Here is a 26,314-nt window from a genome sequence, read left to right as displayed (position 1 = left end):
TAGGAGAGCTGTTTGGTTAAGCAGTAGCTCCCCCTCCTGGTTCAATCAATTCCAAGTTAGTGGGAACAACTCACTAGGTTAATATTAACTAATTAATCTTTTGATACAACTCCCTCCTTTTACCTGCTGCTGTTTGAATCGTTTTGCTTCTAGAAGTTAGGGAGGCTCTTTACAGCCTTGTTCTTTCAGGAAGAAGTTTTTATGTTAAGATGGGAAAAAGCTCTAATAAACTGTAAGAATGGCCAAAACAGTGCATGTTCAGGACTGCAGAACCTAGGATCACTTTTGACACTTAAGGCAGTAACAAAAGTTCTCTCTTCAAATTTACCTTCACTATATTTAAAGACTAGCAAACAAAACACAAAGCTAAGTGACGACATGCAACGAACAGCTGCTTTATCTAGCATGTTCAATTTCTACTGTTCTAGCAACAACAAAAATAACTACTTCTAATGACGTCTAATTAAATGCCCATTCTTGCTTGTAGAAGACTTTATTTAAAGAAGGGAAAATAAAGTCACGCTTTTCTTAAGTACAACACTGGTTTAAAGGTCAGACTACTTGAAGAAACCATTATTTTCTTCAGAGGGCAGCTACTGCTCTTCTGCTGGAAGACAGCTGCTCAAAACTATTTTGCGTGTAAATTCTAAGAAATTTCCTTAGCATCACTTCCAGCAAATAAAAGACATATAAAACTCCTGTATAGAGTTTCAAGGCTGCAATCTACTACTTTTAAATTTCCTAACACAATTTCATTAAGTAGTAGTTGGTAACCATGAATGTACATATATAAACCCGATTTTTTTGTAATTTTATCCAAAACAGCAGTCATCAGTAACTATATCTGTAGAAACAAGCCTTCACTTTGAAGAAAAGAACAGTCTTGATGTTAATTGGTGCTAAGTAATTGTGAGCAGCTCAAAGGAGATGTGTCTGGTCTCAAAAGGTCATGTCAAGAACTTCCTGACAGCCTTTCCATAAACGTCAGCACTACCATGTTTCCTAAGGAGATCCAATGCCTGTTCACGTAATTCAGGAGGACACTGGGCTCCAATGTGAAGGAGGACAAGGCAGCATTCCAGCACATCAGGGAACGGAAAGACCTGCACACAAAAAAAGAACAAAAAGTGAGTCCATTCTTTCAGTTAGAATTGTTCTGCACATTCAAGCAGCTGCATCTAGAAATACTGCTTTACGCTATCTTATCTGGGAGAGACAGTCATGAGTCAGATGGATTTTTTTCCTCTTCTTCCAGGACATTAGCACAACTTAACTTGGTTAAGTTTGCTCCCTTGTGCACTGTAAATCGCTGTAAATACTTATAATATAGACTAGAGACATGGTTTTTAATCTCACAATATGTTGTTTGAACAGTTTCTTATTAATAATAGGCTATTTTATACCTGACATCCATGACTTCACTATCAAAACTTGTTCTGTATGTGAAATTACATAGTAAAGGATGCTTTTAGAATACATGGGAAAGATTCATACAAGATATCCCATTGAGTTGTGTCATGCAGAAACTTCATCTACATGCTCCAACTGCATGGAGAAAGTAATGCTTTAAGCAAGAATCAAACCCTGATGCCAGGTATATTAATTCTCTCAAAATTGCTGTGGGATTTGTTCAGGGAAAAGGAGGGTGATTCTGCCCACCTATATCAACCAGCTTGTATTTACATTAGCACCTTTATCCTATACATCTAGAGTGCAGCTGTGGCACAAAGAAAGTCACTGCTCCTTCTATATAAACAAAGGGAGTATATGACTGTAGTGGAAATGCTGACTCACAGCCTGAAGCAGTGATTGAGCACCTGGTGGAAGGCAGGGCTAGCAAAGGGGAGCTCAGGTGTATGCAATGCTCCTGAGAGACAGAAGGGGTGAAGCCAGGATGCATCCTTTCCCAGGCATCATTTGAAGTTGGCAGTGGAAGCAAGAGGATCTTGCTGGAGATCCCTGCATACCTGAAGTCTTCTAAGTGTAAGTGATTTTTTTCCCTTTGTTTCTGTATCCGTAGCTACTGTGTTTGGGCTTCTCATTTACTGCAGCCTAGGGCTTTGCCACCCCACTGTTACTGCTGTGCTTTCCATCAAGTTATAGCATTACAGTGACTTACAAAAAAGGCTGTCCTGTTTCAGAATTATACTACCTCTTCTGAAAACTTACCTTTAAACTGTCTGGAAATTCTGCTAGTTTCTGCTTTGCTTCCAAGAGTCGTTTTGTTAGTTCAGGGAGGGTAACTGTTTCTTTTTTTTCATCTTTACTGTTAAGAAAGAGCAGGTGTTATGAGCAACTGTTTTGTTTAAATGACTGTGTAGCCTCCCTGCTATAATCAAACCCACCTATCATAAATTCATTCAGCTGCAGTAAGTTCACACACACAAGCAATAATGCCTTAGGGAAATGCAAGACTTCTTAGGCATACGTTCAGTGTCCCAGTGTGATCAGCATGAGATTAGAAGTAATCTGAGCAAGTAAGAAATCCACTGCACAAACACAAACTAAAGAGCTACACTTTTCAATCCATCTCATGTTCTAAAGCTTACCGCTTGATCTGACTGCTGTCAGAGCATGGTTCATCTGATTCATTCTCTGAACTCTGGTGCGTATTGTTCTCATGGATACTTCCATTTGTGCTTTCCTGGAGATTATTCCTCTGCTGCTGATGTTGGTGGATCATGTCTGCTAAAATTTTCTGGACCTCAGCTATATCTCTCTGCGTGCTCTGTAAAGCAGCAATCGCTTCTGAAAGAAGCACTTTGCAGCCATTCAGTTTTGACTGTCTGTCTGCCAAACTGACTGAGTTAGTTTCTGAGTTGCTTTCTGTCTTGCATCTATTAAATTCAATTGTACTGCTGAGGTTTTCATCCATCTCAACTGCAGTTTGATCAGGAGTTTCTTCAGGAGAGGAGTGATCAGGAATGCAACTCTGCTCAAGAGCTGTCCGCTCAGTGGGACACGACACAGGATCCAAACCAGCCTTTTCCATGGCAGGAGAATCTTTGGGTGGGTTCCACCACAGATCATACAGCAGTCCATAAGCCACAAAGCCCTCTAAACTTCTGCAAGCATCTATGCTTTGAGAATTTGTGCTGTCCAGTTTGTCTCTCAGGTTCTCACAGCCTAATAATAAAAAAAGAAGTTACAAATATATTATAAGGATTTCCAAATAAAAAAGACCAGATCTAATAATTGAATGGCTGTACAGGAGACCCATAACAGAGATTTACTCAGATGCCAGCAGAGTGATGCTGGAAGCAGAAAAGCAAAAGCAGGCATCTTTGCCATCTTTTTAAATACGGTACTCTCTTCTAGCTAGCATGAGACTGCATCTCCTTATCATCCATAGTCAACTCCCTTGTGTCTTAAATCACTAATTAGGGTATACACACGATCAGGAGCTACAGGTGAATGCACTACATAGTCTGGAGAATAAAGGGAACTACAACACAGGACATAATGGACATGAAGCTCTGCTTACAAGGAAGATTCTTATATTTGTCATTGCCAGGAGATGTACAAGAAGAGACATACCTTCAGGAAGGAAAATACTGCAAATTTCTTGCATCAGAGTAAAATTGCCAGCATCATAACTACGGGCCACAGCATCAAGAATACTTTTCACTGCCTCATCCCAGGCAGCAGCCTGATAGCTCAGTGCTGCGAGGGTCAGGTCATGGGAGATATAGAAAAGCACCTAGAGGAAGCAGCAGAGAGCACAGTTCATAGTTATACTGCTAAGTAGGAATGACTTGCTAGTTAAAACTATTACAGAAAAGTTCAGAAGCACATAACAACCAAGAGAAATTTTAACAGTGATGTAACTTACATAGTTTCCTTTACGTAAGAAATCAGAGCATCTTTACATGACTTGTCACTATAACTATCAGCAACTGTGCTTGCCTCTGTGCTCTTAAGTGGCTGAGAAGTACACCAATGGTCAGTGACTCATTGAGGTCAGAGAGAAGAGCTGCAGGAGCATCAGTTTATGACCATACCTGGACTCTATGATATCTGTAACAACAAGCATCCTGGCCTCTCCTGACAGTTCTAAACAAAATCTTGTTGGGGAAAGCTGTCCCAGATGTCTTATCATTAACTCTCCCAGACTGTAACCTCATCCTGTAGCAAAAAGCAGTCTCCTGGAAACAGCTCACGGACACCACAAAGTGGCTGTGTGGCTGCACATGCCATAGGGAGGCTTGGTGTGTACAGACTTAAGTCCAATTACCTGCTTTGGGTGAGTGTTGCTGGTAGAAGGAGGATGCTCAATACTGCACAGTTGCTCCCGTGCACACGTGGCTTTTTCAGTGGTGTCCATGCCTAGCATCTTCTGCCATACTTCTATCACCATGTCGAAAAAGGAGGCATCTCTGTTCAGCTCCCAGCTGTGGTAACAGGGAGGCACAGGGCTCCTTCGGTTACAGGGATTTCTTTCACTAAGGCACTTACAAAGCAGTTCATTGAGGCAGAAAACAAGTCTTTGCCCCTTTAACAAGAGAAGAAAAGAAGAGCATTGAGCTGAAAAATAATCTCTTACTGACTACACCAAGTAGCCAAATTAAAAACATGGCTAGTAGCAGATTGCTGGTGAAAGCATACTTCACTACTATAGCTCCAAAGGAAAAACACTGACAGAGGCTCTAAGGTCAGAAGGAAACATCAAAACAGGCTAAGGTAACATTCTGCTTCTCAGTCTGTGCTTTAAGAAATCCTTGAATTAAGCCTCAGCAGGAGATACTCGTTCATTTAATGTAGACAACGAACACTCTTTTACCTTTCTTATGATCAGTACTATGTACTAAAAAAGAAATCTGCACTATAAAATTAACAGCAACAAAAAAGAACCACAATAAACCAAAGCAAAAACAAACAGAAAAACCTTCTGCAGAAAATACCTCTTATGGATGTAACATGCATTGAGCCTACATGCCTCCTTATCATAGGCCCTTTTTCTCTGCAAAGATGCATGGTTTTTTGAAGTAATGCAATACTTCAAAAATTGCAATAAGCTTCTAGAAAAACTTTTTGAGGCAAAACAAGCTCAGGGCTACCAGTAGATTGTTAATACACAGGAAGAGGTGAAAAGTTAATCAAGTTAATCTGGAGAGAGACAGTGCTAAAATAAAGCAGAAAGGAAAGAACAAGACTCACAAATAAAGTTTTCTGTTGCTGAAGGACTTCCTGTGCTCCAACCCAGTTCCTGGATAACAGCATTTCTTGGGCACATCTGAAAGACAAACTTGCTGACAATTCCTCCTCTCCAGATATCAGAGCAAGCTCAGCAGCAGTTTTAAGGGATGCCGCATCCCCCTTCTTTGCCAGCACTTTAACTGCATCATAGGGTGAGGAAGCACCCAGATAACTGAAAAGAGAAAAAAGCAAATTGACTCTAGGTCACAAAGCCTAATAGTCCAGAATGAAACTGCTGATGGTATGTACACCATGCATGGCTTAGAAGATTAATACAAATAAATAGATTCAAGAGACAAAAATTAGTGCTTCTGTCTGGATTTCAGCTGAATCCTTCTCAGAAGTGTGAAAACTCCAAAAACGCCAGAGCCAAAATCATCATCAAGCAAAGCCAGTATGCTAGTCCAGAACAAAATATTCCAAATATTATTAGTAACTGGTAATCAAAAATGTGAAGCCCTCAATTCTGTCTTCTTACTAGTAACACTTACCATTTGGCAGCCATGGAATAATGACCATCTTTCTCTAATAGAGCTGCCCAACTGGTGTAGAGATCCTTCAGAATTGGATCTTCTGGACGCAACCGGGCCTTAGCAATTACAATTGCTTCCCTAATGCACATAAGAGAAACCAGACAGAAGATTGTATTAAAAATACATAAATACCTTCTCCTTTCATAAAGGAGTCATCTCTTACATTTAAAAAGAAACTACTGCAAGTATTTTATGGAAAAAAAAAATCTAGAACACAAACTTGCAACAACCTGTAAAAATTATTCACTTTCAGGAGCTCGACAGCTTCATACACTTTATGAATGGACAGGAGATGGGAGGCAGCCTTCACGTATTGCTCCTGGAAACACAGCTGCTTTGCAAAGGCTTCTACTGTCCAAACCCAAGCCTGATATCCAACTGCAAAAGAGAAAGCAATACAATTACAGGCAAAAAAATTAAAACAGAAAAAATTCCTGGTTTCTTCAGCATGCACTTTCTTTGCCCCCACTTAGGTACTTTTTCATCTTTCTAATGCAAGCTACTTGAGGCAACAAACAGGACAAAGCTTGGACTTGAACACAACTGTAGGACTTCAGCAGTAAAATAACTTTCAAGTACATTTAAACCAACAGCAAGCCAGGACTGCTACATATTACAAAGCATCATCTTTGCCCTTGGAGGTACAGCCTGCTTCTCTGAAAAGTCCCAAAGGAAACCTTTTTATTTTCTGCTGCGCTAATCTAAGAGTGCTTGTGGGAACATCCAGGCTTTGTCATAAATAGAATTTGTTTTGTATGTGATTTTCGTCATCATACTATTAAAGAAGAAACTGCTATCCAATCCAGAAGAGTCATGACTTTCCAACCTAAAACAACCAGGTGAAATTTGGCAACTAATTCCATCTGCTTATGTGTCACACGAGCAAACGTACCCATGGGTGAGATTGCTACCAGCTGGTCTGTCAGTTCTCCCCTCTCAGCAGCTGCCTGGAGTACACCCTTCATGTCTCCTTTCCACAACATGAGCTGTTGAAAGAGCTCTGGATGTCCATTCTCCAAGTGGTATTTTCCTGTTTTGAAGTAAACAAGCATCCTAGTTATCTTTCAGCATGAGTGCACCAGCATTATTTGACACAGTAAAACACCTTCACAGAAATGAGCTTCTTCAGGCTTAAAGCATTTCAGGTTTGAAAGCTGTAAAAACTGTTTGAGAAAAGTAAGCCTTTTGTTCTTTTTGAACAGACTTGCATTCTTAATCGTGCACTTAAATATGCAGTAGAAGTTTTGTTCTTGAATATCACAGTGACAATGGATGTACTGCTAAACTGGGCTCGTTGTTCCACTCACCTTCCACATCAATCATGTTGTGCAGAGAAGCTCTGTCTGTGAACAGCCCCAAGTGGATGCGATTCTGGAGGTCAGGGGACACACCTTCATTGTGATCTAACTCAGATAGAGAATAAACATTTAGGATTTGGTATAACACAGGAAATGAGGACTTGCCAAGTCAGTATACTGCTCTACTACACTCAGTTATTGCAAGTATTTCTGTCTTCCACTTTCTTTACAGCAGGTTTAAGAAGCTTGTGCATTTGCAGATTGTCACTCAGAACTTACATCTAAGTTTGAATAGAAGAATTTTGTGTGTGCAGGACATTTACTCCAAATTAAACATAGGAAATTCCCTTGGAATGATCTGAATCTAGGGGATAATACTGTGATGAATCTAGGGAATAATACTGTGATGATAAAAAATGTCTTCCTGATGACTTATTTTCCCTTTCACCCTCTGAAGGAGAAAAAAAAAACCCAAGCTATACAATCTTACCCTATCTCTATAATGCAGGATCCTAAACAAAACCTGACTGGAGTGTCTGCAGAGTGCCACAGCGCTACAAGAGACGTTAGACAGTAGATCACCATTTTCAAAATTTAATGCCAAGTTGCCAGATCAAGACCATGGATTCATGACTCAATTCATGATTCATTCTCAATACTGTAGAGCACCTTCCCTTTTAAGTATTTTACCTAGCTGATCAGTGAGGGGAAGCTACAGTTTAAGACTGATACCTTTGGTTTTCAGACACGTAGCCAGCCTCAAGCAATCCTGATGCAATTCATCTTTTGATCTGTGATCCATGGATGTGCTGAAGGGTAAAAGAGAGCGAGGTTTCCTCTTCTTCAGAGAGGTATCAGGAGCTGAAAAAAATCAACGCATTTATTCACTGTTGCACAGAGAGAGCAGAACTCTGACATATGCAAAAAAGTAAACAAAAACCAGCCTTCCTGTTCTTCACAGAGGAAGATTAAAACCTACTCAACTGACACCTGCATCCCTATTATGACAATGCTAACTTTCAAATACTGATCGCTTTGCTTGTTTTCTGCCCAGCCTGCCTGGACTAAAACTTTCAACTAGAAGGCACTGCTCAACTGACCTAGCAAGCAGGGCAAATAAGAGACTTAAAACATTTAAGAGATTTTACGAGCATGCTCTTCTTTTTCTCCACCACTCATTAATAAGGGAAGATGCAGCCAAGCCTAAACCAAGAATGAAGAACTCTTTTGATATAGGACTGGTGCAAGTATGTGAAACATACCAACCTGGTTTCTCTTTCGGTGGATCCTTTTTCAGAGGAGTGGCTTTTGGGGTTACAAAAGGTTTTGATGAGCTGAATGAAGAGTAATCATATGCAGATAAAGATGTATCCTTGGGCACTGCAGTTAAGAAGTGATTAAGAAAGGATAAACAATACATGCAAAATAATGGACATTAATATTCTGCATCAATAATACCAAATTATATAGAAAGCAAGCTTTGCTTTGTCATGTAACTTAATAGCATTTTAGGGAAAGGAAATAGTAAGAAAACATTATAGAATGTCAAAAAACTAAGATGACAGAAGATATTAATGACAGTCTATCAGTATTAAGATTTATCACCACAAATCGACAGTTTATCGCTGAAATGACACTGTTTCAAGGCAAACAGTTAACTTTGTTAGTCCAGAATTTCTTATTAAAGACAGCTAGTTCCAAACTAGTTTATAAAGTTATGAAAGGTGTTATGGAATCATACTTCCTTCAAGTGGACCATTTCAATAAAAGTGTGTTAGAAGAAAATCCTGCATTAAGATGTTAGGTTTGCTGAAGCTCTGAAGGCTAAGCAGTTTGGGAGCCACTAAACTAAGACAATTAATTTATTACCGGCCATGCAATCTTTATTGGGCAACTCTGTCTCCTGAGCTTCTTTTTCTCCTTCATGGTCAGAAAGTCCATTTTCCTCTAGCACTGTATCCTTCGTGCTCTCATCTCCATTCATGGCATCACTTAGATCTTGCTTGGTTGGACTCTTTCCTACAGGCTTTTTCTTCTTCTTTGCTTTTACTTTTGGTTGGATACTTCTTTTTTTCTCCAATTCTATACTTTTTTTGCCTATGAAAGGTCACAAAAAAGTTACTCTGATATTACCCGTAGAGATTTTTGGGGTATAAGCTGTGTGCCTCTCAAGATCAACATTAAGTTTGCAAATAAGAATACAATTGGATTTAAACCTAGACAATATTTATCCCTAAAGGGGAAGCAGGCAGAATTGAATTCACCATAAAAGCTTTACTGTCATTTCAACATGGCAACCCTCTATTTCCTGGCTCCCAGATCACCTTCAGGAAAGGATCTTTGAATGTACTTACCCTGAGGGGGCCGTGTATGCTCCTGCTTTGAGATGAGCCACTTGTGAACAGAGAAATCATCAGCTCCTGTATAAATGGAATCTGAGTCCACTGGTGACCACTGGACACACAGCAGCCGGCCCTGGTGCCCTCGGTAGTTGCAGAGTGGCTCTTCCTTCATAACATCCCATACCTTATGACCAAGAAAGAAACCTAATTACTTAGCCTCTTTCACCAATGAAACTTTATGCTTCCAATTTAGCAATTTACATCTGTAGGAGCTCATCTTCTAGTGAGTTTGCAGAGGTATTTCAGTCACCAGCAAGCAAATAGAGAAAACTCAGAAAGCTTTCTTTTTTTGTACCAATATGATTGCTTAATGTCTTTCTTAAGAATCCAAAAATGCTACTGGACTTACAAATCAAATTGCAATGCACAAAACCATACCTACTGCTCAGCTTCCTTTTGTTTATTCCCATAGGTCTGGACTAAAAGCCTTCTTTGCAATATTCTCATTTGTGCAGTGTGTCGGAAAACCAGGAATAAGCAAAAGGAAAAAACTATACCTCTGTATCAGGTCTCCAAAATGAGATTGTTGCCAAGGATAAATATGCAGTAATTAAGCAACTGAACTCAGAAAAGCTTTGCTGTTCAATCAGCTTGGTTCTAAAATACTGCAGAAAGGATGATTTGAAAGTAAAAGAAATACAATTCTGAGTGGCTGTAGAGAAGTACCTGTGCAGTGCCATCGTAACAAGCTGATACCAATCTTCCCTCATGGTGGGGGCTCCAAGAAAGACTTGTGACTTTTGCTGTGTGTCCCACCAGAGTTCGAAAAGGCTCTGTTATTGTCAAAGGACTTTCTGAAGTGCTCTCTGAAAGAAAGAAAAGAATAAGCTACAGTTAGCAATACAAACCAAGAAGAAAGCAAAACAATATGCCAAGACATGGAATAGAATCTGTAAACCATTACCTATGACACTCTTCAGATTATGCACATAGATAATGGCATTGACTGAGCCTGAAGCTATCAAGTAACTCAACTCTGGATCGCTCCCATGCTCATGATGCCACCGAATAGCATTAATCAATTTGTGATGCTGCTGGATAGTGCAGAGCAACTTTAAGCTTGGAGCCTGAAATATTTCAATTGACCTGAAATGCAAGAATAACAATGTGAGAAATCCTCCAGTCAGTGAAAATGTGATTTTGTTTTGTTTGTCTTGAATGATGGTCTATGAAACTAAACGAGATTTTCTGTTCTGGATCCAAGTCGCACTCCAATTTAGTACATCAAGAAAATGTGTTTCAGTCATGAGTTGATCCTTGAAAAATGACGTAACGTGATGTTGTAGATCCTTCATGCCAAGAGCAACTAAATGAAATGCCAGCAAAGAATGCTGTATTATCATAATTCAGATAGATAGGCAATGAAAGAAAAGAGCCAAACCAGGACAACAAAAGTACTTTTGCTTTGTAAAAGTGATTCCTGTAGGTTAAGGTTGTGCATGTGCCAATCCTGACAAGAGAAACATACCCATCTTCATTGCCAAGGGCCAAGAGTTTACCATCTGGTTTCCAGCTGATCTCTGTACGTGCAGGCAGTTTGTGCTGTAGAGAGAAGACACAGCTATTACCAGCCATCACATGAGCAATTAGGTCTCTCTTGCATACATCAACAGAACATAACTGGCAACTAGATAGAATTACAATTAGTCTGCAAAACAAAAGCCACACAAGTGTCTGCTGCATTTTGTAGCAGTGACATAAGTTTGGGCAATTGAAGACTGAATGAACTGCAAGATGTTGCAAGAACAAGTGGCTATTTTTATCAGTGCACTGGAATGTGTCAAATCTGTCTGGATTCCAAAAGGACCTCAATACTCCACCTCCTAATGCTCCTTAGAAAGCTCTACACGTTCCAAGAAAATTCAAAAGCCTACAACTACAGGGCTACAGTAACTATAACCACAAATCCATAGAAAAAGGCAAAAATCATACTCACTTTGATTGAATTAGTGTCTCTGATGGTTTTGTTGATGTCATTTGCCTCTCCACTAAGTTTCCAAGGGTTGTGCTGAAAAACTATACCTTCTCCAGCACAACTATATAAAGTTACAGAGGGATGCTCACCTTCTTCTCCTATTCAACAGAGAAAAAAATGTAAATATACTATACTCTTCATCAGTCTTAGGAAAAGCAATTATTCTCACCATAAATCAAAACAGTATTTTAAAATGCTATATGTATGCTTTGATTCTCTGTGATCTGGCAAGAAGAAATTCTCAAAATACAATCCTTTAGTTGCATAAGATGACCAATGGAGATGTTCTGTTTAGTTCTAATGATAGAAACGCATTTATAGAGCTAAAGACTCTGTACTTGATCCTAACCAATTACTGTGGAGAGCCTATACAGGCATTTCAGTGCATTGCAAATGTGTAAATATGTGGTGTTATACTCTACTTCCCGAAGCTACTAGAATTCAAAATATAGAACAGATTATTTTTCTCCCTTACAAAACTATTAACAATTCCTCAGGCAGAACACATCCTTAGTGGATAGAAAGGGCAGCTACCGAGCAAATGGATCACATCCTTAAGGAAGGGAAGCATGCCAACTTTATGGCATGAGTGTGCTCTGTATGGATTTCTACTTTGTAACAAGATGTTAACACTCACCAGAAGATAGAGGAGGAGTTGGAGGTCCCCAGGCTAATGTGTATACAGTCCTCTTGTGGTAAGTACTGGAGATCTGAGGTGGCTTATTCTTAGCACTGTTTAGGAAGGTAAAGAAGTAGGAGTAGTCAGATTTCAGCAAAGGGAAATACAGAATAAAATACAGAACAAAACAAAAACAAACCAAAACTAAACCAAATCCAAAACAAGCAAAACAACAACAACAAAATTGAAGTAATGTATTTTCAATGGTGAAAACAGACAACAGGTGCTTCAATATACTAAAAAAATCCTGCAGAACACTACTAAAATCAGAACAAAACTGTCTTAATGAACTGCACCTGCACGTTGCTCATTTTATGAAACTTTTTCTGGCCAAAGTCTTCCCTGACTGATGACTTCCAACTGGTGACTGTTACATAGTCGGAGTAAGGTTACTTTAGGAGCTACCAGTCGCAATGAACAGATGAAAACATATACTTAAAAATCCATCTTACTACTTTTAATTTAATTTAAACTATTAACAAATAGCAAATGTAGACCTCAGGAAAAGACCACATCATTTATGTATGCTGCCACGCCAGCAAGATCTGACACTAATGAATTTGAAAACTACTTTCTTACCTGCTGGATAATGTGTCAAATATGCCAACTTTTCCATCATCTGTTCCAAAAGCCAAGCAACCTTCTTTAGTTGGATGCCACGCTAGCTGCAAGAAAAATAGAAAGAGCCCCATAATGACAAAAGGAATGGACAATTTATTTTTAAATGATAAACAAAAAGTTAAGTATTGAAACCAAAGAGCAAGCACTGTCCCTTAAATCCATCCTGCCAACTACAGTAATTCAATTTAACCACTTCATGATGCTAATCAAAGACTCTTCCCTTACCAGTTACTGGGACAAGATGAAAGGAACTAAAATCACTGAAATACTACCTGACATCTACATAACAATAGACAACATTTTAGAACTGTGAGAAAGCTTTTGGCATGATCAACTAACATGTTCTAATGCTGCCACCTTCTACTAGACATTAGTCTATAAATATAAATAAATAGCCTTTAGCCAATTGCTGGCAAAACCTAAACTGAAGACATCCATGCCAGTTTTTGCACGTTAAACTTCCTAGCAGAGCAAAGGAAGCCGTAGATGACAGAAGGAATGATCACACTGGTGTACAAAACCAAGAAAGTGATACAATAACCACCTGAAATTCAGCTCATTTTCAGCATGTGTAATGTAAATGGCTAGTGTTCTAAAAACGTCTAAAATGTTGTTCAATTCTAAAATTTATATCACGCGAATTGAGAGCAGAAGTAACAACTTGGCATTACAGTATTTAGATGGGGAAAAACATTCCTCAAAGAGAAAAATGGAGGAAGAAAAGAGACAAGAAAAAAAGGGAATCAAAAGCACACTTACTGCTGTAACCTTGGATTTTATGCTTTGCCAGTAGGTTTTAACATCATAGATATTGCTCATAGACAAAGTATTCCATACACGGATCATGCTATCTCCAACACCAATGGCAAGACAGCCTGGATCCACAGGGGAGAAAGCAAGACTATAGACGAATCCCCCAAGTGAAGGCATTGTCCAGCTACAATCCAGAGTTGATAGGTCCCAGCACTTTACCTAAAAATATTTAAAGAACAACAAATGATAAGTTTAAAGTGACTGGTATGATAATGGAAAAAAACAAAGCACAAGTGAGAGGAAGACTCAAAGTACACAATCTCCACTCAGAGCAGTACATGTCAAAGACAGGGCTGTAATAACTGCAAGACTGTGATGGAACAGACAAAAAGACTACAGTTTAATTAGGTAGTCCTCTTGTGAATTCAAAATAGCAGGCTCTCTGCTGCCTGTAGAAGGCAAAAAAAAAAAAACCCCAAAAAAACAAATCAAACAACAACCACCCTTCCCTCCTTAGTCACCCCCTCCTCCCACTCCCCCAACAAAAAAAAAGGTAGATATCGTGAGCTCCAGCTGTTAAACATTTAATTTTCAAGTCCATAGGGCATAATCATTCTGTCCACTACGATAAAAGCTTGGGCTTATAAGCTAACAAAGAAATGCACAACTTGTGCTCAGAAGAAATGTTGAGCCATGATGTTATAAAAGACAGGATAAGCCTGCTTTAGGAGAAAATAAGTGGTCATCAAAGCCACAAGTTAGTTTCACTCAGTCAAGCTGAACTGCCGCTGCTATTTTGATGTTAATTTTAAAAATGGTTCTTACATCTCTGTCCATTGAAATGGAAAGAAGCAGCTCTTTGTCTTGATGCTTCAGGGAACACAGATTGAACACAATACGGGAGTGATTTTGTCCTTCTGAAGATCCCAAAAGTGTCCACTTGCGTTTTCCAGGTTGGGTCAAATCCCAGTGTAGCAGTTCTCCTCTGCAAAATTTAAAGTGTGTAAATTTCATTCTTCATTTCAAAAAATAATACGGACTATCAGTGCTAATGCACATCTATTCCTACCCACTATCTCGCGATACCAAGAAGGAAGGAAGATGGGGGTGTCAGTGTTTCCTGCCAGTTGTTCTTTAAATATCGATAAATTAATTTACACTTAACGTGCTTTGTCTCCTACTTACCCAAAAGAGCTGGATACAATTTCTGTGGGACGACCACAAGGCCAGTGAACAGTGAGCCAAATACGCTCTTTAACAGCAGGATCAACAGCTCCCCCTCTTCTCTTTGTGGGTGGCAACTTCAGAGTCATTATACCTTTGGAAAAGAAAGGGACCATCTCGACTTTGTACATCTGAATTCTCAGAAAAAAAAGACCTGTGAATCTGAAGCTTTAAGTAGGTTCCCCCCTCTTTAAACTATTGGGTTAGCAAATGAAACCTACAGTTAGATAAGGAGCACTTCACCCATATTGTTCTCACTTAAATTATTAATCTTACTTACTTCTGCCTCTAGTACAGCTCCATATTCGTATCGTCTGATCTTTGCTTCCTGAAGCCAAGTAACAACTTTTCTTCATGGCTGTATCTTGTTTAAGCTCCCCATTTGGAACGTCACCTTCTTCTGAAGGAAACACCATTGAAGTCTGTTATACTTTAGAATTCAAAGCTCTAAACATAAACTGAAAATCTATTGCTCTGGATCAGAGAATATTTTAACTGAACTCATCAGTTCTCTCTGATTAGCTACTTACTGACTTTACAGGGATAAGGAATTCAGTTCTCCAAAGGGACGTTTTCCTGAGCTAAAAAAATCACTTCACAAACTATGTATCACTTTTATGTACCTTGAAGCTCATCTTGCCAAGCAGGTAACCTTCCTTCACCAGGTACAGGGCACCAGGCCAGGCAATGAATTTCATCGTCATGACCTCTCAGCCGATGAAGAACTTCTTTTTTCCTGCTGATATCAATTATAACCACCATGCCATCCTTGTAGCTAAAAACAGAGATTTCAGTTAATGATAGATTGTTAGACCCTTGTGAAAGAACACCTAACCCAATTTCCAGGCTATTACCCAGGATCAGTATCTCCACATTACAGAGAAGCCCAATCACAAGTGGCAATGAGACCAGTCAGCTGGAGCTCAAGTATAGCACCAGCATAACAACAGCTGCCTTCTGTTGTTATGTGTGTGATGCCACAAGTATATTTGGCTCCAAGAATAACACCAATTTATTAGCAATACAGTTTTCAGAGTCTTAAAAAGTAATAGTGGCTTTTATAAGAGAAAAACTTTTCCCTTTTCCACAAATAACTTTCATTCTCTCCATCTCTCCCATCTGAAAGGCTTTCACATTCCTGCTTCATTCAATATAGTCTTGGGTGTCCAAAGGACTGGAATAGCAACTGTTGACAAAGAGCTAATAAAACTATGAAACTCTTCAGATGAGATACCCTGTAATGTGATGAACATTAATGAAATCCAATTAAAAAATATCTGTTTTAAGTAACTTCAGAGTTTAAACCAAATTCATTTATGTAAATGGTTATAGAATTGTACATTTTGCACATCTACCAAAATATTATTTCTAAATTGTTTTCTACAATTTGGAATACAATGAAAAAATAGCCACCAAAACTTCTTAAAAGTAACCTTACAACTGCACAACAAAAAATCCAAACAAGACACTTTCAGATGAAGAACGGAAAGCAAAACGTAACGCTTACCCAATAGCCACCAGGTTTTCATGATGGGGAGAACAAGTGAGACAAAAAATTGTCCGAGGCTCTGGGAAGAATTGCTGGCTGTCACTTCTGCTATGCCAGTAACAAACAATTACCCCTTTTTCATCACCGGATACAATCAGATCTTTCACAAGGGGTGACCAGTGTAACGCTGTGATTGCATTCTGAAGAAAGACAATTGAATACATGTAAATCCATTGAGCACGCCTGGCCACGAAATTCACTTTGTGAACTAAAGCACAACGAAACTGGCGAGGGGTCTGGAGAACAAGTCTTATGAGGAATGGCTGAGGGAGCTGGGATTGTTTAGTGTGGAGAAGAGGAGGCTTAGGGGAGACCTCATTGCACTCTACAACTTCCTGAAGGGAGGTTGTGATGAGGAGGGGTTTGGCCTCTTCTCCCAGGCAATAAACTGGACCTGAGGGGATGGCCACAAGTTGTACCAGAGGAGGTTTAGATTAGACATAAGGAAAAACTTTTTCCCTCAGAGAGTGGTCAGGCACTGGAATGGCTGCCCAGGGAGGGGGTGGAGCCGTCATCCCTGGCTGTGTTCAAGAGGGTCTGGTTGAGGAGCTATGAGATATGGTTTAGCAGCTTGTGGTAGCAATGGTGATGGGAGGATGGTTGGACTAGATGATCTTGTAGGTCCTTTCCAACGTTGTGATTCTATGATTCTATGAACATAAAGTGAAGAGCATTTAGCAGGAGGCTCTTCTGGGATGGAAAACAGAACATTGCTCAAACAGCCTGCCTTCACTGGCTGCCTAGAGATCATCCTCAGAGGGAGGTGAGGTGCTGCTGCTGCTGCCCAGGAGCCGGGGGTTCCCCATTGCTGAAGGTGCTCAAGGCCATGGATGATGGCTGATCTGCTGGGAGGTGTTTCTGCCCACAGCAGCGGGTTGGAACCAGAAGGGCTTTGAGCTCTCTTCCAACTCAACCATCCTGTGACTGTACAGCCCAGGATAACAAGCAGAAACTAACCTGCAAGCACTCCCTATCCTAAACTATTCGAGCTGCCGTTTATCTGCCAGTCTCCCGAGCCACACTAACAGCCACGTGCCCTGTGTGAGACGCCAGGAGGCTGCAAAGCGAGCAGGGTGCGTCACGATGCCGTACCGGCAGCGCACACCTCAGGCTAAGGAAACAAGCGGCTCCACTCCGCCCGCCGCACATCGCTCCGAACCAAACCCCGCGGCCCGGCTCCCACCTGGTGCAGGCCGTGCTCCGCCCGCAGCGCCAGCCCCGCCGCGTCCCACAGCCGCACGCTGCCGTCGTCCGAGCCGCTGGCGCACAGAGCGCTGTGCTCGCGATGCGGGCAGAAGGCGAAGGCGGCGATGCGCTCCGTGTGCCTGATCAGCTCCCCTGCACCGAGAGAAGCGCTGTGAGAACGCGGTTTCCCCGCACCCGACCGGAGCTCGGCCGCTCCTATAAATACGGCGCGCAGCGAGAGAAGCGATCGCGGCCGTACCGTGAAACGTCGGCGTAGCGGCGCTGACATCCAGCACGCTGATGCGGTGCCTGGCGGCGAAGCCGAAGAGCCGCCCGTCTCCGCTGGTGTCGCTGCAGCGGCTGCAGTACCAGTTGGGCGAGGCGGGCAGCACCCGCACGGCCGCCGCCATGGCCCCGCGCCGCGCCGCCGCCGCACGCTCGCCCCGGGAGCTCCCGCCGAGCAAAGCGTCGCAAACTGTCGCAAAACCGCCCTCCCACCCGCCTCGCTACTCATGCGCAGGGAGCGGCCGCCGTAAAGCGAGGCGGGGAAGATGGCGGCGCGCTGCGCGGGAGGTGCGGGTGAGTGTGAGGGGACGCGGTGCTCCGCTCGTATCGCTCGCTCCTCCCCAGGCTCACCTCGTTTCTTCGTTGCAGGTAGCGCCTGGGTGCGGGGCCTTCTCGGCTGGGTGCGGCCGGAGAGGTGAGTGCGGGGCTCCGCCGTCCTTCAGCAGGCCGGGTGGGGGCTGTGTGCGTTGGGCCGCTCCGTCTCTGTGCCCGTCTTCCTGCGCGCTCTGTGGCACGGTGAGGGGCTCTCGTTCGGCCCCGTTCTGTCCATCGCGCAGCTTTTTCTCTGTTTGCGTGGTTCACAGCGCATCTCCTGCACCTGTCTGTGTTCTCCTTGGTCACTGTTCTCCTGCATGGCCGATCCTTTGCTCTGGAGGAGCAGTGTAGGCATGTTGGGGAGTGCTGGTCGCTGCCTGCTGCACCCGCGGTTCCAGAAGAAAAGCTGAGAGCGTGGTGCTCAAAGTGCAGAGCTTTGGTCTCTCCCAGAGCCTGTGGAGGTCAATCACAGAGATTGTCACTGGAGAAAATGAAATAAAGGCTTATGTTGTTCTTGTGTTACTGTCCTTCAGCTCAGCTGAATTGCTTCCCCTGATCAGCTCTTCTATTCTGTTGTCTCCCACCTGTTGCTTATGAATGCTTCTTCCTATAAAGTTATGTAGTATGAAACTTATTTAAATGAGCCTCTTAGTTGTAAAGTATAAAGGCTTCTGTTGCTTGTCACTTTCTTTTCCTTGCAATGTGTTTGTGTCCTTGTTTCTCTCTTGGAACTATGGTAACTAGAGTTGTTCTCTGGATTGCCTTAAGATACAGAATGTAAGGTTCCTCAGTCTGTCAGGATTCTCATGTTCTGCTGATGCCTGGAGGATAAAGTTTATTTCACTGTTAGCCTGTGAAACTGCAAAGTGATATTTGTGTGCTGGTCAAATATTGTCCTGTACTGATTGATGATATGATGTCTGGTGATCATAAACTGTTGTTTTACTAAATAACTGGGGAAAAAATGTGCCTAACACATTTATTTAGCATCCTGCTCCCTATTGTGAACACTTTCTAAGGTGTACGATGCTTTCGTGAAACTGTTCAGTGCGTTTTGTTTGCCAGAAATTTTAAAATGTTTTGCACAACTTGGCAACCCATACAGAGCTGTTAGAGCCTCGTTAAAGCTCCATGAGTTTCATTTTGAACCCGTCGATTTCTTGCTATTGTGAGCAGCTGCCTCGTACTGCTCTGCCTGGTCAGCAGGGGGCAAAATGCAGCTCAGTCTTTGTGAATCTGAGTGAGCAAACTGACTGGAAGCTGTAGAAAGTTTTATATTTGCTGTCATCTATCTTGCATTTGTTTCCTTGCACTTTGAAAGTTGAGATTATTTTCCCTTTCAAATTTCAGACACGATAAATGCTTACACACTTTTGATGCTTTTTTTTTTTCTACATTCTCAATTCCTTAGAAAGCTACAAATTATTGCAGTTAGAAGGTTTGCTGTTAAAAGTTAGATGAGTAGTAGTTAGTCTTGAGAAAATTACAAGACATGAATTCCTTATGCAGGTAATGACCGCACCCAAGAAAAGAGAGGTAATGGTGTCTGCGTGATGATCAGGGGACACGTGGAATCTGGTGCTGTATGAATGTAACTTAAGCTACTTGGCATGCCATAGGAAGTGTTTTGTTAAATTAAAAAGCTCTTCAATGTAAACTGTAAAGGACTTTAACAGTGTTACTTTGAAAATAGTCAAATGTGTCAGTTCTCTTTATGAAGGCAAGCAAGATCACGATTGTTTCAGATAGTCTGGACAGTGGCAAAGAGCTTTCATGTTCAACAGCGGTAACTGTGTGGTGTTGTCTTGCAGGTGGTTTGCAGCTGGTAGTGTTTTCCCGTTGTCATGCATCCACACAAGTACGTCTCTGCAGAAACTTGGGAAGTGGGAGAAAAAGAACAGGATTGTTTACCCTCCTCAGCTGCCTGGGGAACCTCGCAGACCAGCTGTAAGCACACACCTGCACCTTTCTTTACATGCTTGTGTTTAGCAATTTCAAAACAGACTGTCTCTGGATGACTCCACAAGGCACAAATCTGGTTGCTTTCTCATTGATTATTTAAGATTTTATTCTGTTTCGCATATTGAAATTGTAGGAGTTCACATCACTTTGATTATTCTCCATTTCTGACTTAATTGGAACTTGAAGCTGCTGTGCAGCTGATAGTCTTCTCAGCGTATTGCAAACTGCAGAGATGCCATCCTCTGCTTGTAGAATTCTCTGAACTGTGAAGAGAGAGAAGTTGCCAAGAATGTGGTGTTCTACACTTGTGCTGTTCATCCAGCAGTAGGTAACTAGGAAAGAAGACAGCTGCATAAAACTATAAATGTAACTTTCCCTTAGCAGTGGAACTAATGGTACCCGTTTAAATAGAGTGCATGCTTTTTTAATTTCTTGTTTTCTGCGTTATAGGATTCTCTTAGGTTTGATGTTCTGTTGCATCTTGCTGTGGCCTCCCTCTTAATGGGGCTGCTCATAGGTTGTCTACTCTCATAATGGTCGCTTCATTTGTTTGACATGTGTGAGAGATTGTAAAGTTGTGTGGGGACAGACATGGGAGTCAGGTAAAGAATGTGATGGCAGAAGTCTCCTTAAGAAATAATTTTGTAAACACTGTGCAGTGGAATTGTTCTTCAGTCTGTTGCACAATAACTTCTGTTTACTAACCCATAAATAGAAGCAAAGAGGCTAAAATCAAAGAAGGCCTGATAGCCATTCAAGACAACTTTTGCAGAAGTCAGTTTAAGTAACATGACTGTTTTTAAAACGTAGTTATAACAGATAATAGTAGTTTCTGATGGCAGCAAGTTCATGCATGCTTCTCCCTGTCCCCTCTGCTTGATCATTTCATAGCTGGGAATTACAGATAAGTGTGAATGGAAGCAAGTTTTTTTATTTGAGTCATTCATGGAAAGTTAAGTGTTGTCTTTGGTCACTGAAGGAAGGAATCAATACTGTTTTCTCTACACCTTAACTTGAGAGAATTTTAGGTGAATTTTTCAATGTTTCCTCATTCTTGAAAACTGATGTCTGGTATTTTCCTATGATTCTGTGATTTTCATTTTTTTTAAATTGTACTTGGAAGTGATGTCTTGCGTCCTCTGTTAGAGGTACTGCTCAACAAAATAAATTATTCGCATCTCACAAGAATCATTTTTTCCTGACATGCTTTTGTGAGCCATTAGCATTTATCACCTCTATCAATATTGTGGCCTAGAATTAGAAATACATGCTGTGTACAGTGCTGACTAGTGCAATATATACATGAAAATAGAGTTACCAACCAGCTCACTTAAATCAATTATTTTCCTGTGTGTAAAAGATTCCATGTCCTTCAAATTTGTATCGATGTTAAATTTCAGTAGCTGCTTTTGCTCTCCTGGTGCAGTAATAACGTTAAACGGCCCTTTGGAGACACCTCATCATGTCAATCAAACTCAAAACCCTCCTCACTTCTGAAGAGCTAATTAAATTCTTTGGTGTTGAGTTGCTATCCCAGCAAGATGGTGTGACAGCACAGTAATACTTTTAAGACTGAACGGGCACATTTAGACTGCGTCAAAAGGTGGGGAGGAAAGAAAAGATGAAAAAAAAATAATAATATGGTTTTCAGGACCTACTTATAAACTAATTTAATTCTTATAAGATTGTATTGAGGTTTACTATTATTATACAGTATTAAAGTTTACAGTTTAAAATGGCAACAGTATGCCTGACTTGGTGTGTTCAAGGTATGAGTAGTAAGGGAGAGCTGTTCTTCTTTTACTCCTCAAAAAAAATGTGTGCTGCAGAGCAGACATGTATGCTTCATTTTGTTCTCACAGTAAAATTACTTGTCCTCTCTTTTATGCACCCAGGAAATATATCATTGTCGGAGGGAAATAAAATACAGCAAAGATAAGATGTGGTATCTGGCAAAACTGGTAAGCAAAAGTGCTTATTTGTTCTGAATTTTAGAACAAAATTTAATTGTTGTATTTGCTTTAACAGTCTAGTTCAATCAGAGTGTAATCAGTATCTGTATGATAGAGTACTGTGGATGCAGTTGTGCAGCAGGCAGTTGTTTATAGTTTGGTTTAGCCACTTTATCTTAATCTGAGTATGCTCTCAAATGTGTACTCAGGGATGTTTGGAGCAGAGTAATTGCTTTTTTTTCGCTCTGAGAAAAGACAGTTAAAAAAAAGTTGAATAATTTATCATTCAGCATTTAGCTGAGAAGAATTGTATGTATGATACTGCGCTGAGGAAATGTCTGTTAAGGAAGCTTGAGTCTTCTGATTTGTTCTTTGTAACAGCAAAATAATTTAAAGACTGTCTTTTGAATAAGAGAAATATTTATAATTACACAAGTTAACTTTAACACTTTAATTGCAGATTAAAGGAATGTCCATTGATCAAGCTCTTGCTCAGTTGGAATTTAATGATAAAAAGGGAGCAAAGGTGATCAAAGAGGTATGCAGAAGCAGTCTCTTAACAAGCCCAGTTTCAAGAAAACTTCTCAAATATTTGATGTTGCTTTAAAATGTTTCTGTAAGCCTGTGAGAATGGGTATTCAGACCACATTCTTGTAGCTGTCGTGTAATGTTGTGTAAGGATACACAGAAGTAGCTTATGCTAAATGTTCTAAATTTTTGATGATAACAAACAACATGTGGGTACCTTCACTATAATAATCTTTGGATTTAATATCATGGTACATAGTGCAGGATCTGTTATAAATAGCTGCTCTGTAAATGTGCTTCATTTCTTCAAAATCATGAGTGATGAGTGTCATCAGGGAAGGGATTTAACTCTGTTAAAGCATAGAAATTTTTCATACGAGTAGTTGTTGGGAGTATCAAATTGTTTGCTTGGCCAAAGCATTGGTTTCTGGCACAATTATGACTGAGTAGTATTAAGTTTTTGCTCAAAAATATTGAGTGGCATAACTTGATTTCTACCCATGTCTGTTTCTAATCTTATATCAAGCCCATTGAAGGTCCATTCTCTGACAGCTGCTGGTGGGAGCCATCTAACCCAAAAATGTAATAAGGTTGATGTGAAGTTTTCCAGTTTGTATGCAGAGAATGTAATTATATAAGATATAAATCTGTTTTTAACAATTTTGATCTCTCTGAAATACTTTTCTGTAATTGACTTTAAACTTGCAAATTTCTTCATCTTATCCAGAGATACGAAATAACATTGCTTCAATTCCTGCTCAGTACTTCTATCTCTTTTTCTATCTCTTTTTCTTACAGGTTCTCTTAGAGGCTCAGGAAATGGCAGTAAGAAATCACAATGTGGAATTCAAATCAAATTTATATATAGGTAATGTATTTTTTTATTTTAGCACAGAAGACTGTCATCCTACTCCATGAAAAGTTTATCCTCAGTGAGACTTTGTTGTCTCAAATTGGCAGAAATGGATGAAATACAATTCCTAGTAAATATCTTTAGCAAAAAATCAAAGATATGCTTTCTACTTGCATCGCAACTGACATTAATTATCTTCATTTGTATACTTTCTAAATTCACGTTTTTGGTGCTTCTGAAGTGTTAGTTCAACTCCAGGATTTCCTCTCTATCAGTAATGCTACGGAAGATGGAGAAGGGAATAAATAATCGAATTAACTTTTCAATTACAGTCATGGAATAATCCACTGGTAAGACAGTGTTCCAGTTGCAGATACATAGCAGTTTATTCTGAGATTGACTGATCTTCTCTCCACCCTTTTTCCTTCAGCTGAGTCACTAGCAGGCAAAGGCCACTATACAAAACGGATCCGTTACCATGGGAAAGGCATGTTTGGCATCATGAAAATCGTCAAGTGCCACTATTTTGTGAAGTTGGTGGAAGGGCCTCCTCCTCCTCCAGAGCCACGAAAGACTGGTTTTGACCAAGCAAAAGAATATGTGCAACAGCTGCGCAATAGAACCCTTGTTCACACACTGTGATGGACTTTTGTGACTGTATAGGTACTTCTTGTTTGACAAAGTAGTTATGTAAAATGAACCTAGAACGTTTTTATTATTTTTTGTTGCTGTTGGAGCTGGATGATGCAAGAATGATCCTAGATCTCTTATTTGTCAAGCCTACGGTGTGCAAAAATGTTGGAAGAGCAGCAACAGATTCAACAGATGTTGCTTTTTGAGTTACTTGGACTACAGCTTTCAACTTCCCTGTGCTATCAAATCCAGAGTAAACAATACACTTAAAACTTGCTGGGAATTTTGTCATGCAGTTCATGCAACTCTGTTATGTACATTCAGCTCCTTTATTGTAGACGTGTACAACTGGCAGTCAGTCAGGTTGCAGGGTCACAAGTTGGAGTAAATTTACCAGAACTGGACATCGGAAAGTAGTCACAACAGTTCTACATAACTGGCATCAATCTTGGATTATCAGGCATCAATTAATGATTCCTTTACCTGGGCTGTAATGCCACCTCCTTACTGTCTCTGTTGTGCTCTGTAGGCACTGTGGAGAGTGAAAAATTCCAAGTACAGATTTTGGCGGTGTCAGTAGGTGGCATTGTTTAGTTTGTCAGGGAGGGACGTGGTAGTGAAAACATTGAAACCATTCTGAATTCTGACCGTGGCATTAATAGTCTGGTATGTGTGTGGAGTTCATGCTGTTCTCTGTGGAAACTCAATATGAGTAGTGAAGAGTGAACTAATTATACTGTCTGGGAACAAATCACTTTTGTAATGTTTTGGGAAGTAAAATGCTGTATGGATTTAATGTGGAATGGCTTGTTGCATACGTGAACCAGACTTCCAGTTCTATGGAAAAAAAATATATGTATCCTATTTTTATCATTAATTAAGAGAAGAAGTGGTGAAAACATCTTCACACTCTCATGTTTTCACCCAGATGAAAATCAGATCATGGACATTGGCATACAAAGAATTATATTTGCTTGTTTATGAAAATATCTGATATTTAGACCTTTTCATTCTGAGAGCATTAGTGGAAGATAGATTGCTTACCTCATTTGGGTCTCTTTACCACACTGACTGAAAATTTCATCAGTGCTTGAGAGATCGTAAAAGGACAGTTTGTAAGGAAACTATTTCTTAGCTGTCCTAATGGAAGTGGCCTGCAGCTGTTTCTTTTGGCTCTTGAAGAAACAATCTTACAATCCTAGAGTGTTAGGGGATTGTGAAGTTACACAAGTATGTACATGGCTCCTACCACTAATGGTGCTTATTTGCCTTCTGTTCTTCTGTGGTGTGCTTGCAGGCGCAGTACTCGTTCTGATGGAGGGTTGTCAGTGATCTGGGAAAAGATTAAAAAATTGCAAGATAATCCATACTTAACAGCACTCATGATTTAAGCGTGTAAAATCTGACTTCTAGATAACCTCTTTCAGGAGAAAGCTGTAGATTTCCCTTCAAATCCCTTTGGACCTCCAGACAAGATTGTATAATTGCTCTAGTTTTCTCTGAAAACTGAAAGAGAAGTGAGAATGTGGCTGATGTCTTTTCCACCTTTATGATGCAGCTGGTGGCCCTGACACTTCCTTAAATGGCCTTCAGTCAAAAGGCAAGATGCCTGTGTTCTGTGGTTGTTGCTTGTCATTTCTGTCATCTTCCTCAAAACAAAAAATAGCAAGATTTTTTGGCCATGCTTTCAGGCCCCATCTTATCTGCTTCTTCCTTCTGAACGATGTATAACATAGTGGATCCTTATGGTATTGGCCAAGGAAGATCTGCATCCTTGGCTATAACAGTACATTGGGAGGTATAGTGAGATACAGAGCTTGGACTGACTTGATTCCTCCCCTTTGCTTTTAGGAGGGTAGAAATGTCTGAAGTGATTTATGGAGCCTGCCTGGATCTTGATTTCAGTACAACCTAGTGATAAAGTTTTATACTGTCAAGTTCTAAATATAAAATAAAAATGTTTTTTATTTATTCTGCTGTGCTTTCTTACTAATTAGTAAATCTACACTTGTGAGATAGATTCAGAAGGAAAGTACTGTTAATTGCAACAAGTCTTTTGCAGAAGATGATTGTGACCTCCAGTAAAAGAACGTTCTTAAGCAAACTGTCACCAGACAGGATGGGAGAGGCATCTAGGCCTCTACTTGATACTAATTTTATTAATAGCATCTGGGGCACTGTAAACTCACCACTTGTGTACCTGTGTGCTGATGTTACAGAAACTGCAGAAGGAGCAAGTATGCGTGAAGGTGTAGTAAGGCTTCAGGGAAATCTGAAGAGAGCAGAAATGTGAGCTGTGCTCAGCAGTGTGAGATTTAATTGATGAAAGCTTGAAAAGCTGCTGTTGGGCTTGTTCATAAACATTTTGAAG

General features: G+C 40.4%; 2 protein-coding genes across 3 annotated transcripts; one reads left to right on the top strand and one right to left on the bottom strand.

Annotated features, from left to right (window-relative positions):
• Positions 1–934: 934 nt before the first annotated feature.
• Positions 935–17,885, bottom strand: GEMIN5 (gem nuclear organelle associated protein 5). Of its 2 annotated transcripts, none has more exons than XM_031598227.2 (28): positions 17,675–17,885; positions 17,414–17,568; positions 16,189–16,370; positions 15,305–15,456; positions 14,962–15,078; positions 14,643–14,775; positions 14,283–14,442; positions 13,464–13,676; positions 12,663–12,748; positions 12,042–12,136; positions 11,366–11,502; positions 10,898–10,971; positions 10,334–10,515; positions 10,096–10,235; positions 9,382–9,553; positions 8,897–9,124; positions 8,294–8,407; positions 7,760–7,888; positions 7,037–7,132; positions 6,622–6,759; positions 5,960–6,107; positions 5,688–5,807; positions 5,158–5,368; positions 4,235–4,492; positions 3,538–3,700; positions 2,550–3,126; positions 2,170–2,266; positions 935–1,103 (listed from the first exon to the last, which is right to left on the bottom strand). In XM_031598227.2, exons 1-28 carry the CDS (start codon positions 17,823–17,825, stop codon positions 948–950), a joined length of 4,584 nt encoding a protein of 1,527 aa, XP_031454087.2. In that variant the 5' UTR covers positions 17,826–17,885; the 3' UTR covers positions 935–947. The 2 variants fall into 2 exon arrangements, with proteins under 2 accessions (XP_031454087.2, XP_031454086.2); XM_031598226.2 differs by having other exon boundaries at positions 14,962–15,081; positions 17,675–17,884.
• Positions 17,886–17,900: 15 nt separating this feature from the next.
• MRPL22 (mitochondrial ribosomal protein L22) lies at positions 17,901–25,312 on the top strand. Its single transcript, XM_031598231.2, has 7 exons — positions 17,901–17,994; positions 18,070–18,115; positions 19,827–19,962; positions 21,873–21,938; positions 22,390–22,467; positions 23,256–23,325; positions 23,741–25,312. Exons 1-7 carry the CDS (start codon positions 17,967–17,969, stop codon positions 23,950–23,952), a joined length of 636 nt encoding a protein of 211 aa, XP_031454091.1. The 5' UTR covers positions 17,901–17,966; the 3' UTR covers positions 23,953–25,312.
• The last annotated feature ends 1,002 nt before the right edge of the window (positions 25,313–26,314 follow it).

This window comes from Phasianus colchicus, chromosome 15, assembly GCF_987193195.1.
Source record: "Phasianus colchicus chromosome 15, bPhaCol1.hap1.1, whole genome shotgun sequence".
Lineage (NCBI taxonomy): Eukaryota > Metazoa > Chordata > Aves > Galliformes > Phasianidae > Phasianus > Phasianus colchicus.
This window is presented reverse-complemented; position numbering and strand designations above follow the sequence as displayed.

What these genes read in the sequence shown, in the direction of transcription:
- GEMIN5 (XM_031598226.2), bottom strand. Translation starts at nt 17,825, where the DNA reads ATGGCGGCGGCCGTGCGGGTGCTGCCCGCCTCGCCCAACTGGTACTGC. An exon ending in CGGAGCACGGCCTGCACCAG is followed by an intron (nt 16,371 to 17,413) that starts GTGGGAGCCGGG and finishes GTCTTTCTTCAG; the next exon opens with AATGCAATCACAGCGTTACA. An exon ending in CAATAAAGATTGCATGGCCG is followed by an intron (nt 8,408 to 8,896) that starts GTAATAAATTAA and finishes TCTTAACTGCAG; the next exon opens with TGCCCAAGGATACATCTTTA.
- MRPL22 (XM_031598231.2), top strand. Translation starts at nt 17,967, where the DNA reads ATGGCGGCGCGCTGCGCGGGAGGTGCGG. An exon ending in TGTGGTATCTGGCAAAACTG is followed by an intron (nt 21,939 to 22,389) that starts GTAAGCAAAAGT and finishes CTTTAATTGCAG; the next exon opens with ATTAAAGGAATGTCCATTGA. An exon ending in CAAATCAAATTTATATATAG is followed by an intron (nt 23,326 to 23,740) that starts GTAATGTATTTT and finishes TTTTTCCTTCAG; the next exon opens with CTGAGTCACTAGCAGGCAAA.